We start from the raw sequence: 19,771 nt of genomic DNA, 5'->3' as shown, positions 1-19,771 counted from the left end.
TTGAGTACAAATTGATTTTGTCTTTTCCAAAACTCAGATTTAAAAAAAATGTTCATTTCATTTTGTGACTAGAACACTTTTATACACTTTTTTTGTGTGAAATTGTCAATCCTAGAGCCACTTCTATGAGTTTGAAGTGTTGGACAAATTAATCAGAAGAACTTCTGACAATCTGAAATTGGACTACGTTTGTATACATATAGGCAATGCTGGGTAATAAAGGAATATTAGTGTCGTTTTTTTACTGTTTTTACTAACTTGGTCCTATATGGCTAATGCAATTTTTACTATTGGAGTAAGTGAAGTCGTTCTCTCTTGTTTGGGGAGCCAAGGCAATACTGCTGGGACTAACAGTTTAATCTGTTTTGCCTATATATGTGCCCAAAATATTTTTTGTGCTCTCTTGTTAGCCTGTATAAATTTTATTTTTCTCTGCATAGAGGTCAATGTTTGCTGTGGGACTACTATTGGGAGAACTCAAACAAAATATAGCATTCTGGGTAGTAAAACCATTTTTACTGCATTTATTCTTCCATACCAGGAAGTCTGCAGCTTGGGCCATGGCGATAATAATTTGTCAAGTTCTTTCCAAAGATGAGGATAATTTGCTTGATATAAGCCTTCTTATGATGGATTATATTCACCCCTAGATAATGTATATATTTTGCTTTCCATTGAAAATAAAAATTAATCTGAAGTCATTTTAGATGTTCCTGTGATATTCCAAGAGGCAGGACTTCAGACTTCGCTTAGCCCAGCGAGTATTCCAAAATCATTTAGCATAGTAAACAAATGTGGCAAAGAAGATAATGGTTTAGTCAGGACCAATAATATACATGCAAACATAATTTGCTTATGGATTTGTGACCCTATATGGATACCCTGGTTATATTTGGATCCTGCCTTATCATTGACACTAAAGGTTCTATCGCTAGTATAAATAATAAAGGACAAACCTGTCTAGTTCCCCTATGTAATGTTATATTTTTGAGGGGTATGGTACGGTTCCTGTATTACATGTATAAAATGTTCACCAAAGTTCAATTACTGTAAAATATAATACAAATATTCTCAAATGACTGTATCAAAGGCCTTGTGTATATTAATGATAATATCAAGGCTGGGGTTTGTGAAATATTGAGGGTATATATTAATTGTAGTTTTAGTCATATTCTAATGCAGTTCATGCCACAATTAAATTCACAATGAGTGTGGACCCTCGTGAGCGTTAACTATCTGGATGTACAGGTGACATTCACTGAGCATATAGGTACTGTTATCACAGACACAAAAAAAAGAAACCAACAGAAATAATATGTTGTGTAAGAACCGTTTTTATCCAGCAGAGGTCACTAAGAGGACTTTCTAAGCCAATTGATAAGAGCAAGGAGGATTTCATTGTCCGATGCCCTGTATGAGAAGCAAATAGACGAATTAATCAATCAGTTTGTTGAGAGGGGGGTATAGCAGAATCCTATATAATAAAGTTGAAGTGTCTCTGCGTCCAGTCCCTGCGCTACTGCGCATGCGCCCCACGGACCGTCTCTGGCAGCCTATGTTCTAGCGCCCGTTAATTTAACGGGCTTAATGTCTAGTACAGTTATAATTGTTCAAAATGGAAGTGAGTCAATTATAAAAAGGAAGATCTCCTGAAAGGTAAATATGGGAAACTCTATTTAGTTGCAAAGAACTTTTATTAAGTTGCAAAAAAGGTAATAAGAACATTTAGGAAATGGTTATGAAAAACCCTTTCACTGCTTACCTTTCTGAGCACTGGAGCGAGGGGGCATCCATGCTGCTGCCACCTGAGGCGAGTTTCAAAACTACGGATGCCACCTGACCTATATTTTAACGGCCTGGCGGGTAAAAAGGATGGTTGATACCAATGTTATTAATAGGGAAAAAAATAAATATATAGGAAGGCCGGTATGTTTTTTTTTACAGAAAAGGTGGCAACCCTATTCCCAAATCCTGTCCCCTGTTCCTGACTGCAAAAATACTTGTGTGTGTGTGTGTATGGCTCCTCAGAATAATTACAATGCTGAATGGACTGTGCCAAGCAGTGTCAGACTGGCCCGCAGGGATACCAGGAAAACTCACGGTGGGCCCAGGTGTCAGTGGGCCTCTTTCTTCTAACCATTTTGGCCTATTTCATGGTAATTTCTGTATTTATTTAAGAGGCTTGATAATGGAAGAATAGAGTATAGTATGTAGAGATAAAAGACTAGGAGAATAAAGAGGTTGAGTGAGGAGAGGAGGAATAATAGTATGGAAAGTGGGCCCTCAGTCTAAGACTGTGAAGATGTTTAAGCCTATGGAACTTAACCTTTATTCCCCAGCTAGGGATAAGCCCTTTAATGCTAATTTATGAATAAAACACACTGAAACAGAATAGTGGGTGAAAGTCGGCCACAGCTTTATTTATACTGTATATATTTATTTAATTCCCGATCCTTGCCATTTCAAAACGTATCTCGTTAACTGTCAAGTATATGACCTTATATATCTTACCCCCCCGAATGCCGGCCACTGTGTGCAGTGGGCATGTGGTGTCGCCTTTTATACTAGGCCGAATACAGGCAAAGGATCAATAACCGCCACGCTGTGACAAGAACACTGAAATCCAACAAATACACATTAAAATGAACAACATCAGACCTCGTCCCCCTTTTTTTTTTTTTTTTTTTAAAAACATAACAACACAACAATGGAATCATTTATCACTGGGTGGGTGGGCGGGAAGTTGTGTCTGTAGCTGCTATGGGCGCCAAGAGGAAGCTCAGTGGGAGGCGCTGCCTTATAAGGCCGTTCCTGTGAACAAGCGCGCATGCGCACTGCGCGATGACGTCACCCCCCCGTTCTTGCGCCTGCGCAACAACGCCAGGCGCCAAGACGCCAGGTGCAAACACGCTGGCGAATTTTCGCCACTGTTTAGAAAGGGGAAATCCCCCTCCCAGTCAGTAGCGCTTTCGCTACTTGCTTCAGCGCTGCTCAGGTTTTCTGGTGGGCCCCTGGCATCCCAGTACAGTGTTTGTGAATTCTGTGGGTGAGTAGCAATAACATGTACTGGATAAGGGCATGTGTAGAAGTGAGTCAGGAGTCACAACAATGTGACATTTTTGCACTGTAGCTTTTCACAATGACACACACACACATCTTGCTATTCCTTTACTGCAGCTTGGTGACACTGGCTCCTCCCACTTGGAGATGATGTAATGCTGGGGAGGGGGGAACTGTCACGTGCCTGGGTACCGATATGAAAAGGTTTGATGCAAGCAGCAAATACATACAAATTGGGTTTCCCTCCCTGTCTCCAGAGCAACGTACTGAAACCCTGTGCTCTGTTTGCTGTGACATAATCTCCAACTGGATCCCTTGGCTGCTCACAGCTTTCCCAGGGAAACAGGATGCTTGTCCCGCCCCCTCCCATTCTGCTGGTTAGCACCAGTGTCTAGTGCTGGGTTTCCCATGCAGTCACACACAGGGAGAGTCAGGAGCAGGTATAACCCTGTCATTGTCTGGCACTACATGCTGACTGGATCCCGAGGGGCCACGGGCACTGGGAAGGGTACGCTGTTTGACACTATTATCGGGGCCTCTCGCACGTGCGGTGAATGAGGTTAATGTTACTGTGCTGCTCCTGGAGTGAGGAACACATGGGAGAGGAGGAGGGTGAGTTCTGCCTTTTGCTTCCTCTACAAAAATACCCATGCTGCATGGCTGATTAGCAGTCACATCTCCCCTACCTCTGTGAGACCAATTGCCATCAATCCATGTGCCATCAATGTATGTGCCATCAGTCCATGTGCCATCAATGTATGTGCCATCAATCTATGTGCCATCAATTCATGTGCCATCATTCTAGGTGCCATCTATATATGTACCATCATTCCATGTGCAATCGATCTATGTGTCATCAATATATGTGCCATCACTCCATGTGCCATCAATCTATGTGGCATCAGCCCATGTGCCATCAATCCATGTGCCATCAGTCTATGTGGCATCAGTCCACGTGTCATCAATCTATGTGCCATCACTCCATGTGCTATCAATCTACTGTATGTGCCATCAATCTATGTGCCATCAGTCCATGTGCCATCAATCTATGTGCCATCAATCCATGTGCCATCAATCTATGTGCCATCAGTCCATGTGCCATTAATCTATGTGCATCAATCTACGTGCCATCAGTACATGTGCCATCAGTCTGGCAGCTGCATGTTTGCTGCTGCTCTTGCTGAGACCCTGGAAAAGGCATGTGATGCTGTACATGTTTTATGATGCACAGTGTTTGGAGATGCTAAAGGGACCCTGATGCTACAGATTGGTGGTGTTAGTGCTACAGCATGTGCAGCTGTAGGGCCAGGCATCCTTGTATTCAATGACTGAATATATTGAATGCTTGTATTGACCTGTGAGCAGTGCACAGGAAAAAGACACAAGGCCATTTAATGCAGTAGGGGTTGTCAGGTTGATTAATTTACCCTTAATTTTTTGTATGTGTTCTTTTACAATAAAATGTCGGGGGGGGGGGGGGTGACAATGCATTGGACAGATGTTTCAAAAAGGCAGTGTGGGTGCTGATATTTTTGGTGTACTTGGGCTTTCACATCCAACAGCATGTGCTATGATTAAAGAGAGATGATGGGTGAAGCTAAGGTTTGTATGGGCTCCTAAAAGCCTCTAAAAATCCCATAGGAATACCGTAAATAGAAAGTGGATGAGTTTTTCTGTGGGGAGCTATAATTTCACACTTTGATACCTCTCCCCCTAGTATGGAAACTCAGTCTTTGTCTGTCAGGCAATTTATTTATTACAAACTGATATGTTACATGGGGATTTACATAGATTATTCATCATTCACGTCACCCAGTGGAGTTTACAATCTAAGGTCCCTAACTCATGTGTACATACGCCAGTTTCATCAGGCGGCAATTAACCAGCCTGAAGGTTTTTGGCTGTGGGATGAAACTAGAGCACCCGAAGGAAATCCACGCAGACAGGAATATTCTATGGCTGGAAGCTTTGGTTTAGCAACAGAAGGAGGACTAGGTGGTCTTTTCTGCATTATATGGTCTAGGTGTACTGGATTTTTATATGGCACAGCATGTGAACAAGGTGAACATCAATGCAGTGGGTGCTGGTTATAGTATACACCTCTGCCCTAATAAAGCACTATAAATGTAACCCATCTTTGTCAGGTAATATATCAGGAAGAGTGCATACCTGCACATTAAAGCTTGAAATACTGTATACATTTTAGTTCTCTGTTATGAGGAACAAAGAATAAGTATTCAAGGTGACCTAGACCTAACAGAGTTGTATATGGGAATCAATGGTAAGACATGCAGTACAGAATAACTCTAAATTACTGCAACGTTTGTTCCTCCTGTCTGTATTAATGGCACGACGGGCTGGTTTGGGTGCTTTTTTAAGTCGCCAATAAATGCAGTGCTAAAGCACCCAAAATAAGCCTTCGCAGATCTAGATAGCACTTGCCTGACAAGCACTCATACCAGCTCTTGTCAGGTGATAAAAAATGCACTCTTTTGCTTTTTTGGGGGCAACTGTCAACTGACAGTTAGCTTGTTAGATTATTGCAGTGTAATCTGCAGAGGTTTCATGTGGCACCATGTTTCTTGCCCTGTGTGCCATTACTGTAAAAGTGTACAGTGCTGCATGTGCAATTTGTGATATATAAACAAACATATACATTCAAAAGCTGGTGTTTGTAAGTAAACCAGGTAACATTTTATATATTGATTATGAGCACAGAAGGTGCACTGCACAGTACATACTGTGGAGCGTAGAAATGAGAATGTAGATGTATACAGTGGGTGCTGGTTCAGCAAACATATATACGCAGGGAGAGAAGGATTCATTATAAAGAGGCAGCAGAGTGTTTGATTCCCTACAGCACAATATCTGGTATATGTATTAGATGCTAAATTGTAGGACTTGTTGGAAAGATTTTGGTATATGCAAGTGCTGGTTTGGGCAAGAAGGTTTCTGATGATACATGCATATGTTGTTAATGGGAAAATGAAGGATGTGTTACGGTAGCTGGGATGATAGTATGGAATGTTTATTGATTGTAGGCAGTTTCAAATGCTAATAACATACTGTTTGCTAATTAGTAGAAACTGCTCTTTTGTTATTGAGTGTGGGAAGTGTGACTGTTAATAGGTGCAGGTTTAGTATACACAGTGGTTGCTGATAGTTGCTGAGATAGTCTGTACAGTGACTAGACTACAGTACTAGTTTTGCAAATATCATATATATATATATATCATATCATATCCACTTGGTCTGCTAATATTTGCTAGGATGGTGCACACAAATAGATGATAAGCTTCTTGTTGTGAACATGGATTGCTGATTGTTGCTGGCGTGCTGTGTACACTGAGTGCAAATATTTGTTGGGATGTTATGTACACTGACTGTTGATAGGGTCTTAGGATGCTGGGTACACTGACTGCTGATAGTTGCTGGGATGTTGCTTGGGTACACAGGCTGCTGTTGGGATGCTGGGTATACTGACTGCTGAATCATAATTTCCAACTGTCCCTTTTTCTGCAAGACAGTCCTGATTTTGTTAGCTGAGCCCGCAGTCCTGTTTCTTACTCAAATGTCCCCCATTTCCCTTTGATCTCCTGCACTGATAAGATTCAATGTTTCTGAAACTTAATTAAATTAGAGACTTTTAGTAGAGACCCCAAACTACTCAGCACCTGCATTTAGATACAATGGTAACTAGAGAGATAAGCAGGTCTCTTGAAAGAACTTGTAACTTAAAAAGCAATTTCACTTTCATTACCGAAATTGTAACAATAGAAAAGTATTTGAAATGTCTTCAAACTTTCCATAACCTGCCAAATTTTGTAAAATGAACATGGTATTTAGGGGTGTGGCCATAAAATGGGGGTGGTCAAAATTTTTCACCACAACTTCTTGTCCCTGTTTCCATTTTTCAAATTTTGGGAGATATGGTGATTATTGCTGACTGCTGATTTCGGAAAGTCATTTATTGTGGATATAAACCCAAAAATGAATGACAGATCTTGTATTGTAATGACAAAACAGCTTTCCAAAATACATTAATTCCCCTCCTGGCTGATCCAAAGTAAATCATAATGCAATAAGCAATGCAGGGCTAATTCCCATTTCTGCATGCTTTGCTGTGGTGATTTTCCTTTTTTTTCCAAGTTTTGTTGGAAAGGCTGCTAATCCCTACCGAAGCCAGCTAACCAGTAATGCTCTACAAGTTTTTCCAATATGATTTTAGAGAGCCAAGCAAAGCGAGCTTGGGGCTAGACCAAACATATTATTACTTCATTTGATGGTCCCTGTGCATGTGCACTGAAATAGGTTTTAAGTGTGCAGGCAAGGTGTGAAAATGTAAATAAAGATGCATTTTTTGTTCATGATTCCAATCCACTTCCCAGCCATGCAAACCTACAAGGATCTGTCTCATTGCAAGCTTTCTCCAAATTCCCCATATAAATAATATAACAACAAGGGGCACATTTACTAAGGGTCGAATTTCGAAGTGGTAATACTTCAAAATTCGTCCATCGAATTGTAGAAATTCGATAGTCGAAGTTTTTGTTTGATTAAATTTAGCCATTTTCGATCAAATTCTAAATCATTCGAATCGAACGATTTAATTGATCGATCGAATGAATTTCCAAAAACAAAAACTTTGACTTCGAAAAATTCAGCCAAATACTGGCTATAGTTCCCCATAGGCTAATATAGCAATTCGGCAGCTTTAAGGTGGCGAAGTGTCTAAGTCAAAGTTTTTTAAAGAGACAGTACTTTTTTCAATTCAAACCTAATTTTGGCCTGTTCGATGTTCAAAGTACCCAAAAATTACTTTGAAATTCGAAGTTTTTGAATTTGAAAATTCACTTCGAATTCACTTCGACCCTTAGTATATGGGCCCCTAACTCTGGCAGTTTTTCATTCTCTTTCTCTGAACCAGTACCAATACACTGTGCTGGTTTTAGGAAATTGTTTTATGTGTGCAGTGTATAAACTAAGGAAATAATATTCTATATATATATACTGTATATTGTTGTGCCTTTTATAATAATAGGGGTCCTCGAGTTACAAACCTCCAACTTACGTACAACTCACACTTACAAACAGAGGATATTACAGTAACATACTAGGTTTGCTTGGCCTTTATTAGCATTTAGCTTTAATAAACCACCTACCCCAATCCCCTCTGGTGTGTTTTGTCTACTGCAGAGCACAGAAAGGTAAAAATAAATACTATGTTAAGATAAACATCTGTCTAAAAATAAATACTATGTTAAGAGACAAACATCTGTCTAAGTTGCATTTAATAAGTATTTTAAACTCAATTCAGCTTAAGAACCTACAGACCCTATCTCGTATGTAACCTGGGGATTGCATGTACAGTATATCAGACTTAGAGGAAGATATTGGTGTCCTTCAGGGTCCTTTTACACAGGGATTTTCTCCAGATGTTATTTGCAGTTTGCAAACATCCTTGTTATTATAAATGATTCACCCTTGTCTCCAGAATTCCCCACAGTAACGTGTTTTCTACATAAAAACTGTGTTTGTGTAATGAAAATTAAAAAAAAATATGATGCCCTTCTAAACATCTTTATACACATAGATTAAAATTTCCATTGTTTTTAAAACTACTTGTATACAAGGTATTAGAACCAGGATGAGAACTGATTTCTGCTACATTGTTCCAAGAGTCAAAACCAAATTAAGAAAAGAGAAAAATAAATATTGCAATAACGTTTACATATAACTTTAAAACCACTGAAAACGTTTAATCAATAGATATAAGAAAGTTTCTTAGAGTCACATTTTATTTCATTATGCAAAAACTTATTTTGGTGGAGGTCCCTTCTAATGAGTAGCATTCATTTCTATGCTGAGCCTGCAACGTATAATAGTCCGTGGAGCTGTTCTGATCCAACAAGCATCTCCCAGAAGTAGGTCTAGTTCCTCAGTCCTCATCAGACCTAAATACAGCATCTGTCATTATGCTCACCATTTTCTACTTAAAGGACAAGGAAAGGCTTTGTGCACTTGGGGGTGACCACATGTTAGGCACCCCCAAGTGATTGTATTGACTTACCTGAAACCCCAGGCCGGTGCTCCTATGAACAGAAAACTGCACTGGCCCAGGGTTAAACCAGTGAGCACCACGGAGCGATCCTCTACCATCTTTCTCTTTTTATACGCGGCTGCTCCACGGAGGATCGCTCAGTGGTGTTTACTGGTATGACCCCGGGCTGGTGCAGTTTTCTACTGATAGGAGCACCAGCATGGAGTTTGGGGTTGCCTAACATTTGGCACCCCCAAGTGCACAAAGCCTTTCCTTCTCCTTTAAGTTTAATTGCAGACATGGCTAATCCTCCGCCAAATGAGAAATGCCTGTGACTGCCCCAAGCTGCACCTGCATTCTGCCCCCCCACTTTGGGAAAGAGGATTGTGATTAAACACATTAGGCATGACCCCCACTGGGCTCTCTATAATACTGGAAGCCCCCCTGCAGCTACTACTGTATCTGTCTCTTTTATTGCACTAAATAGGTGGCAGTGAGTGAGGGAGGTGTGTGGGACTTTCCCAACTTTACATACAGATTCTGTGCCATCTGTGCTCCGCTGGGTTCCCAAAGCAATTTCCTGCAATGTGTGAAAACATATAGTATGTTGCCTGCAAGAATAATAATAGCTGTTACACTGTGCCAATAAAAACAGAAATTTACAAAACAATAATTGTTACTGCTTCCAATATCTGTCATTGCTACAAAATCAGAATTCAGGAATATCTTCCTTTGTATTAATGTTGTTTGACAAGAGTAGTATCCTTATAGGACAAATGCCACTAGCTGTACCTTGTGTTTTGTAAAATGACATAAAGTAGAATAAAAGCATTGTGATTTTGTTTGCTCTGCTTTTTTTTTTATTTCTTATCTCCTACTTCTTTAATTAAAGCTGGCCTCACATTTTCACTAAATGGAGTATTTTGGTGCAGTTGTCAACACAACTGTCTGTGTGCATAGCCTGAAAAGGACCAGTTTGGACAACAAACCTATGGCATAGTTACACTAAATGTGTTTGGTTTTGGGTAAGGGTACAGCACATGGGGAGATTCGGGGAGATTTAGTCGTCTAGATCGGGGAGATTGTCGCCCAGAAAAAGAGGTGATTAGTCGCCAGGCAACTAAATCTCCCCGAATGTCCCAGTGTGATCTTACCCTTCTGAAACAGTTAAAAGACTCACCAAAAAGCTAATTTTAACTCATTTGATCCATGTCTTCAGACATGACCATTATGTCCCCTAAGGTTATCATCAGAATCATCAGAATCCTCACAAAAAAAACCCTGAGATTTGTCTATTACACAAGAGGTTGCTACGGGGCAAATTATTAAATTCTGATGCACAATTCACTGGTTTCTGAGCTCTAATGTAATGTAAATCTGAAGAAATTACTAATTAGGCTTGTATTGTGGATTGTATTGTATATAGTATGTACACTATATATTGTGAGTCGCTCCCTAAGATCAGGTAACTGAAAGCAGCCCAGAGCATTTGTTGTGTATAAGCATAAAAAAGATGTCTGCGGACATGTTCAGATCTTCATTTGCTAAGGCCCGTGGTTGCCTTGAGTTAGTAAAGTAGCCCCAAAACATATGCACATCATTTCTAGCCTACTTCTTTGTTAAATTGTACTTCTCCTTTAGAAGCCCTGAGGCTGCAGCATTTTTTTCATTAAAGGAGAAGGAAAACTAAGGAGGCATTTTATTGCCAATAGATTAGCCACAAAAGTGCAAGCTAGAATGCGATATCTATTCTGTAGAATGTTTTACCATACCTAAGTAAAACACTCTGAGCTCAGATTATGGCGGGAGGGAGAAGCAAACTGAGCATGCTCACGCCCGGGGCAAGGAGGTTTAAGCTGAAGGCAGAAAGTCTGATACAGAAGCCCATGTTTACACAATAGAAGGAAAGAAATGTGGGGTTTCTTTTGATGAAGTGACCCATGCAGTCACAAAACGCATAGAGCCATGCACTCACCTGCCTAGCTCGTCCTCTTTTTGCAAAACTTGATGTTTTTAAAGCATATCTAATAAATATGGACTTTAAATAGGCATCCTGTGTGCGACTCCACATTATGATCCAGCTATGTATTGTATGCGCTTTCCTCCTTCCTGATGCTTCGTAGTCCACGTGACCAGAGTGGAACTGTTTGCTGGATCTGAGAAGGTTTACTTAGTTTTAACCTTTCCTTTTCCTTTAAAGCTGAGAATATGTTTTTCCATTATGGAAGTAAAAATGGCTAAGATACAGTGGCGCCCTGCCAATGAGGCGAGTTGAGGCACTCGCCTCAGGCGGCAGCACCCCCTGGTTGCCAGGGGCAGCAAATATGCTGCTCCTGGTAACTAAGAGCCGAATTTCCAGTTTTCAACCCGGAAATTCAGCTCTTCTTCGGCAATTGCGCTTTATGCACTAGCGACGTGGACCCCCGACCGCTGTCTGGCTCTGAAGGTGAGTGCCGTGGGGGAGGCGTGGGCGGCAAAAACAAAGGCCGCCTCGGGCGGCAAATTGGGCAGGATCGCCCCTGCTAAGATATCCTGTTTAATATGTGGTTCCCTTCCCTAACATACAAAAAAAGTCTAGTAATGCGTACAACCTTACTAGCAGTACTTATTAAATTACCTTAAAGGACATGATATCTAGACATTTTTAATCAGTTCTCTCTCTCTCCGTTACCTGCAAAGAAGTATATACTCAGATATTCTTGACATCACAAATTAAAGAAAAATAACTGTATATGCAGGTTCTATGCAGGGGCTTAACTATAGAGGAAGCAGACCCTGCGGCTGCAGGGGGGGCCCAGAAGGTATAGGGGCCCCACGAGGCTCTAATTCATATACAAATTCAATAAAACTTGGTAGAACAGGTCAATCTCTAGACATTTTTGGGCCCTATAAAATTATTTGCTGTGGGGCCCAGTGATATTTAGTTACACCACTGGTTCCAGTGAAAGCAGATCACAGCCTCTGCTTGACTCTGAGAAAAAATTCTGTCTAAATACTGATATCACTAAATTTAAGGGGATTGTGTACCTCATCCCTCTGTATAAATGAGTACGCTGGTTTAATGAAATATTGACATTAAAAGAATTCAGTAGCATATGGTGCCATTAATAAAGTTGAACTCTTTAGTATTCAAGCCAGTCACAAGCAAAGACTATTTGTACTAAACTATAATATTATTGTCATATATAGAAGTGAGTTATTAGCTTGGTGGGCATCATTAGTACAGAGTAGCCCACCATTAGGCTCAAATCAACAGTGTATCTTTAAAAAGCAGCATCCTGCTCATTGAAGAGATCATTAGATTACAGAACCTTTTCCATGAATGAATGAATGCACAGCTGGGTGATACGAGAGTGCCTGTCCCCTGGATATAGCGTCTGAAATAACGGCCACTAAATATAATGCCATACCATAACCATAAAAGCTGCTTATTGTCCTTCGTCCTTTGAATATTTGTATGGATTAATTCAAGTTCAGTGAGTGGTCATTACATTAATGTATATTGATTGTAGCCTTAAAGGGTGTCAGTGACCAGCATATATCTGGAACCTTGCATGCCTGAAATCAAAGTGAAAACACATTAGTCTCTAAATCTGTTAGGGCCAAGACCCCATTTAAATATCATTATTATAGGAAAACTATACCCCGAACAATGTACGTCTCTATAAAAAGATATTGCATAAAACACCTCATAGGTAAAACCCTGCTTCATGTAAATAAACCATTTTCATAATAATATACTTTTTAGTAGTATGTGCCATTGGGTAATCCTAAATAGTAAATTGCCATTTTAAAAAATAAGGGCCGCCCCCTGGGATCCTATTATTCACACAAACAAACCATACATGTTAGGTCACATGAGCTAATTAACAGACAGAGTTCTGTCTTGCTCCCAGACTTCTTCCTGTTACAGTTAGAGCTGCAGTATTTCTGGTCAGGGGATCTCTGAGACAGCACACAGACCATCACAAAATGGTGGTACAAGGCAAGAGATGTAAAAAGGCAATATTTATTTAAATATATTTACCAGTTTGGTAAGATTCTTTAACATGCCACTTAATTTGATATAAATGATCTGTTGCTCAAGTATTCATTTTGGGGGTATAGTTTTCCTATAAGAACTGAAACTCAGGACTCACAGGGTTAAAAATATTAAAAATATTGCTTAATTAAAAACAATTTGCACACATTATTTTCGTGTAATCAGTCGCCTTCCTCAGAGGAGGCTGGTAGCCCAGCGAAACGTGCTAGGCGAGGGAGAAGTCGCTATAGGGCTGCAAAGAAACGCCACGAGGTGGACCTTGAAAAAGCCACCCCCTGGAACAATAGAGCGCCCGATATTGGACTTTATGCAACTGATTACACATAGTGTGAGTGCAAATTGTTTTTAATTAAGGAATATTTTTGATAAAACAGTATTATACTATTGGGATTCTCGTTTCCATGCTGGAGTAAGAAGATAGGTGTGCAGCTGGTGGGAGACCTATGTGAGGATTCACAATATTATGCTGTACCAAACCATCGGTTTGTAAGTAGGCACTTTGGCCATTTGGTGGAGGTGTTTGCTGGACTCCATAAAGAAATAGTATTCACCAACACGATTGTAAAACACGATTCAACTACTGGTGTGTCTTTATAAAGGTGTAAAGTAAGCACCCTTACATTAACCTTTGCAAGCACTGAGTGATGCCGTCATAATTGAACATACTACACCATATTAGTTCCAAATTTCTGTTGCCACAGGCGCTGAGTCTCCCCTTTTTTATTTGGATACTCTACAAATCAGCAGGCAGCGGTGAAGTTAAAAAAGCATTTTATTTCCCAAACAGTCCTCTTCTGTTTGGGAAATAAACTGCTTTTTTAACTTCATCGCTACCTGCTGATTCGTAGAGTGCACGCCGAAAGTTCTATATTGGCTGTGACAAGATACAATTGTAACTATTTAAGATAAGCAGGTCTCTTGGGAAATCCGTGACTCACAGTTTAAAGGGCAATTCCAGCTACATTAGCAAAACTGTTATAACACATAAAACATGGCCCTAAAACTCCCAGAAATGTTTTCAAACTTTCATAACCTGTCAAATTTATAAAAAGGACATGGTAATTATGGGGTGTGGTCATAAATGGGTATGGTCAATAAAAATTTCCCTGTGCTGCGTGCACCTAATATTTATGTCCCTCTTTACATCAAATGTCAAAATAGACTTTGGCATTTCAAATACACAGAGGCCAAAACAGCCCCCCCATCAGCCCAATACATAGTGACTGTCTATGGCATCTTACAGCATGGCCATTTGCCAGAATCCACAGATTAACAGGCAGCAACCCTACTTACTTGATTATATATCCTGACCTTGCAGTAGGTCTTTTCTGTAATTTTTAGATGCATTTCAAACACAAACCCAGCATCTTTATTGCCGTTAATATATTTCATTTGCTGAAGCTGAAACAAAAGGTCCTCTAATCTCAGCCAATGACCTTGTGCCTTCAATGACATTCCTGGGCTGATGGTTTAAACAAAATGTTCCTTGTCTTTTGGCCTAGAGAATAACTACATATCAGTTTATTTGTGTAATGTTTGTTGCCAATTTTAGACATAAACAGATTCAGCTGTAATTTCCTTCTCTATTTTTAAATAAAGATTAAGCAGCCAAAATTAAACTAAAATTTGTCGAGGGGCATTGAACTAGATATTCCACTGTCCTTGCAGATTTATTCAACCATTATTATATCTGTCTCATTATTAAAGTGTTTTTTTTTTGTTTCCTAGGCAATGGACTGCCGTTGTGTGCCAGTTGTGGACAGAGTATTTATGATGGGTGTTATTTGCAGGCATTGGCATTGGACTGGCACTCTGATTGCTTCAGGTATGTCTGGATATGAGTATACTGTTTCAGGGCTTGAATATTGTTATTTTTACTTTTCATATTAATTTTGAATGACTGCTGCTATACATTACAGGCAGTCCCATTCACTAAATATACATTGCTTTCCCTGCACAACAGGAAATGTAATCGAATAAAGAAGATCACACACACATTGATATTTGAAGTAGGGATGCACCGAATCCAGGATTCGGTTTGGGATTCGGCCAGGATTCGGCCTTTTTCAGCAGGATTTGGATTCAGATTAATACTTCTGAATACTAAAGTGCATGCACAAGTCACATGACTGAGGCAGCTGGGAAACTGGCAAAATGTCTAGCCCCATGTCAGATTTCAAAATTGAATATAAAAAAATCTGTTTGCTCTTTTGAGAAATGGATTTCAGTGCAGAATTCTGCTGGAGCAGCACTATTAACTGATGTGTTTTGGAAAAAACATGTTTTTCCATGACAGTGTCCCTTTAATCAACAAGGAGTTAGATTACGAACCAGCAATAACTGCCTGTTATATTGTGCTTGCAAATCTCAAGGTTGCAAGGGTCCCCTGCCAGCTTCATATTAAACAGAAATATACAGATGATGCAGCATTTTAGAATACAGAGATGCTGTGGTTTTAATCCCTACAAATATAATACAGGATTCACATGCCAATTCTAGAGATTTCATCAGGCAGCAATAATTATTGCATTTTGTGCATCAGGATCATAACAGCTACAATGACTATATTTTTTGTGCAGCCCAGCATATGACTCATTAATAATAATATACATTGATAAACTGGTTTCAGGACTGGCTGCCAGTTTCAGCACAGTCTGGAAAATTGTATGTAGCGGTGCCACATGGCCAGTACTGGCCCAGATGGTGATAATGTTGATTTGTTCCAGTATAACAAAGTGAAAAAAAAGGCTGATGCTTTTGTCTAGAAAAGGTCCTAATCATCCGATATACATTAAATATCTGGTCAGAGTAATGACTGGATCAGTGACCCTTTTAACCAGAAATCAATCTAATTCTGATGTTATAAGACTCAAGTTTGACCATCTATAATAAACCAAAACAACCCATCATGTTTGTTTTTGAATAGCTGACCAGTGAATGTTACCTGCCAATTGGTTGCCATGGGTTATTAGACAAGTAGCAAACTAAAGACCACTTATTAGACTTATTAAATTACCCTCTATTTTTATAAATTTTCTAATAATCAGAGACGTAACTAGAGGGGGGCAGGCACTGGCGAGGGACGTGCAGCCGGGCCCCGCCCCCCCTCCGTATGGCCGCATTAGAACAGAGTGGCGCAAGCTGCCGGGGGGCCCTGAGGGGTGCGAGCCCTGGCCCAATCGCACCCCCTGCTCCCCCGGTAGTTACGCCACTGCTAATAATGTTTTTAATTTCCCAACCTCTCCTAGTCATCTTTACGACTGTCAGTCAAACCATCTCTGGTTGTTGGGCTTAGTGCGACACATTGGAGGTCTGCAGAAGAAGTTATGAGCAGACTCCAAAGTGAGAATTATTTTTAAAGAACACATTGAAGGAAAAAAATAAATGTAAATCCTATTTAATTTTTTTTAAGCTGTATAGTAACATAATAGAAAGGGCGGGTTTTCTCCTGTTGGAGACTGACTAAATATAATCGGGTTGCAAAATATCTTCTGGCTGGGCGTTTCAGGGCTACAAGTTAGGAAATTTATAATATTATGAAAGCCTGGAAAGTATTAACACACTTATTGTGGTATGTTTTGCTATGTCACAAGACTTACAGTAAACAACACATGTGATGGTATATTTAAAGTTTGCCCCAGTACTGTGACTAAAACCAATCAATCAATTGTTAGCTTTTATTATTCTAACTGCACATACCCCGTAAAAGAAAGCTGTTCATTGGTTGCTGTGAGTGTGAAAGGCGTATGTTGAATCAGGAGATTTGTCGGTATTGACCAGCAACAAATAAATGTTTGCATTGGCTTCCCTTTTCTTCCCATATGGAATCACCATACCTGTATCTGTTATATTTACTGTTTAATTCACAGGCCTTTCCAAGAAGCAGCAGTATACTATCTCTTGAATTACATGATTGCCTCTTATGTACTGTAAAAAGGGAACACTTTTGTGCTCCTTTTAGTAAAGTGACAGCCAACTTTTAAAGTAAAAAAGTCTGAGCGATAAAAATACATCTCAGTGAGATCTATTTCTTTGTTTTTTTGTGACTAAGGATGCACAGAATCCTGGATTCAGTTCGTTATTCAGCCAGGATTTTGACTTTTTCAGCAGGATTCGGATTTGTCCGAATCCTCAAGCCTGTCTGAATCCGAAACCTCAAAATCATATGACTTTTTATCACACAAACCAGAAATTAGAGACATTTTTTAACCATAGACTGCCAGCACGGTTCTCTTTCACCATTCCTGTCCATAATTTGCATATGCAAATTAGGATTTGTTTCGGTATTCGGCTGAATCTTTCACAAATGATTTGGATGATTTAGGATTTGGATGAATCCCAAAATAGTGGATTCAATGCATCCTAATTGTGACAGCCTATGACTTTTGGTGGTTAAGACACTCAATTACATTTTAAATTTCCAGAGTACATGTAAACCTGTTCCAGGCAATTCACACTCCCATTCTAGTGGAAACCACTGCTGTGTAAATGGTTAATACCAGATAATATTCAAAGCAGGACGTTTATTTAAAGAAGGACTTCCCTTTTCCACTTAATTAATCTTTCCTGTACTACCGTGGGATCCGTGATTGTAGTAATTACTTCCAACACAATGGTACCAAAGTTGCTTAATAGCATGAGTTCACTAGAAAAAAATCTTCCAAAGCATATCATTGGTTAAAAATGAGCTAAAACTAGAAATGTTCACTTCTGGTTATAAATGTAAGCAACCTAGGGCACAGAGAAAATAGCCTTGGACACGTGCCATGGATTTAAGGCCTAGGCTTTAGGCCCATTGGCCTACAGAGTGGCTACTACTTCCATAAAATTCAGTAGAACCCACATTTTACGTTTTTCAGGGAAACAGAAAAAATGGTGTTAAAATGTAAAATCAATTAAATGTATTATGCATAATATATAGGTGGGACCACAAAAAATAACGTAAAATGAGGGAAAACTAGTGGACGTAAAATTGAGGTTTCACTGTATGGTAATCAAACGCAGACATGAATGCAAACAATGGTTTGGTCACTAAATAATACAAAATAGAAAACATGGAAAAGATTTTTAGAGTGAGTTTATAATGTTTATAATTTTGCAAAATGCTTGAGAACTATAGGTACAGTAGAAGCCTGATTATACTCTTGTCAGGTGAACATGTCAAAACAGATTAAGGAAACCAAAAAATTCAGAAAGAGTAAACACTTGCTTGCCTGTGTGGGACTGCAAAAAAAGGCATTAGCATGGAAAATGGAAAATTGAGGTTCTACTGTAATTCAGTAAGAATGTATTAGGTATTCAGGACAAGTGCCAGTTCCCAAATCATTAATTTCAGAAAGGGTTCCTTCCTTCCTGGTGTCCTCATCTGCTGCTCTGTCAAGTCCTTTCTGACATCTATTAAAGTTCTAAATGGATTCTAGTTTATAAATAGAAAACTCTTATTGTATAAACAAACTTGTGTGCCACTGACTCCTCCTTTCATTCCAGTATGCTGGAGCTATCTATATTATGGGTTTGCTTGTCTTATGATGCTTTTTAGGCTTGGCCACCTGATCTGAATGTCCATTAGACACTATATAACTTAAAAACCATGAAAAGGATGAAGACCCATGTAAAGGTGTCACGAACGCCGCCCGGAGCAGTTCCAGGAGCTCCGGGCGGCGCATCCGTTCCTTCAAGCATCGCTCCCAAAATGGCGGCACCCATGGCCGCCACGTGGGTAGCGGCGCCGGCACAAACACGCCAGCGCACCGACGTTGGCGTAAGGATGCCAGTGACGTCACTATGGCGCCAAATTCAAACTTAAAAGTGCAACCAAGACGCCAGAATGGTGAACAGTTATTAGACTGTGTCTTGTTCCTGATTGTTGCCTGACCCCTTGCCTGGACTTTGGCTTTTGCTTATTATCTGCCTGCCCTTGAACTCTTGCCTAGACTTAGATTATCCGTTTGATTAACCCTTTGGACACCGCGACTTTTGATCCCTCAGAGGGCTTCCTCCTTGATCCTGACAACCTCCCTGGTGGGAGCTCCCGGCTCCCTGACAAAAGGTGAACTACCCATTTAATTTGTAATGGAATGAGATCATACAATCTTACAAACAAGGGTTGCAGAGTAAAAAAAATAGGATTGCATGGCCCTATTATCAATAGCTAACAATTTAAAAGGTATGGGTACATTTGAAACAAGGAATATGAAAAAAATTGGTGATTTGTAAAAAGTTGATGTCTGATCAATCAAGAAACATGAATATGCTTCCATAAACAGGTGGGTCTTTAATGAGCATTTGGAAGGAAGGGGAGAATCTTGATAGCTCGAGGCAGAGAGTTCAATAGACAGGCAGAAGACCAAGAGAAGTCTTGCATTCGGGAATGGGATAACGTGATGAAAGGGGAAAAGAGGCGAAATTCAGAACAGAGTGTAGGTGTAAAAAAATATATTTTAAGAATAAAGCGGAGATATTGGGAGGAGATTCATTTTTAAAGGCCTTGCATGTGAGTGTTGCTAAAATGAATTTGATTTCAGAGGAGATTGGGAGCCAGTGAAGGGATTTGCATAAGGGGAACGGCTGATGTGGAATTCTGTTTGAGAGAGATTGAGTTTCAGGTAGCGCTGTGACAGAGGAACTAG

At 39.9% G+C, this 19,771-nt stretch overlaps 1 protein-coding gene across 1 annotated transcript in view; it reads left to right on the top strand.

Annotated features, from left to right (window-relative positions):
• The first annotated feature begins 3,261 nt into the window (after window positions 1–3,261).
• The window catches only part of limk1.S (LIM domain kinase 1 S homeolog), a 56,135-nt gene continuing 39,625 nt past the window's right edge, over window positions 3,262–19,771 (top strand). The window contains exons 1-2 of the mRNA XM_018249054.2: window positions 3,262–3,672; window positions 14,871–14,967. Of these exons, the coding sequence (XP_018104543.1) occupies window positions 3,615–3,672; window positions 14,871–14,967 (155 nt within the window). The 5' untranslated portion in view covers window positions 3,262–3,614. The remainder of the gene's footprint in view (window positions 3,673–14,870; window positions 14,968–19,771) is intronic.

This window comes from Xenopus laevis, chromosome 2S (genome assembly GCF_017654675.1).
Source record: "Xenopus laevis strain J_2021 chromosome 2S, Xenopus_laevis_v10.1, whole genome shotgun sequence".
In the NCBI taxonomy this organism is placed as follows: domain Eukaryota; kingdom Metazoa; phylum Chordata; class Amphibia; order Anura; family Pipidae; genus Xenopus; species Xenopus laevis.
This window is presented reverse-complemented; position numbering and strand designations above follow the sequence as displayed.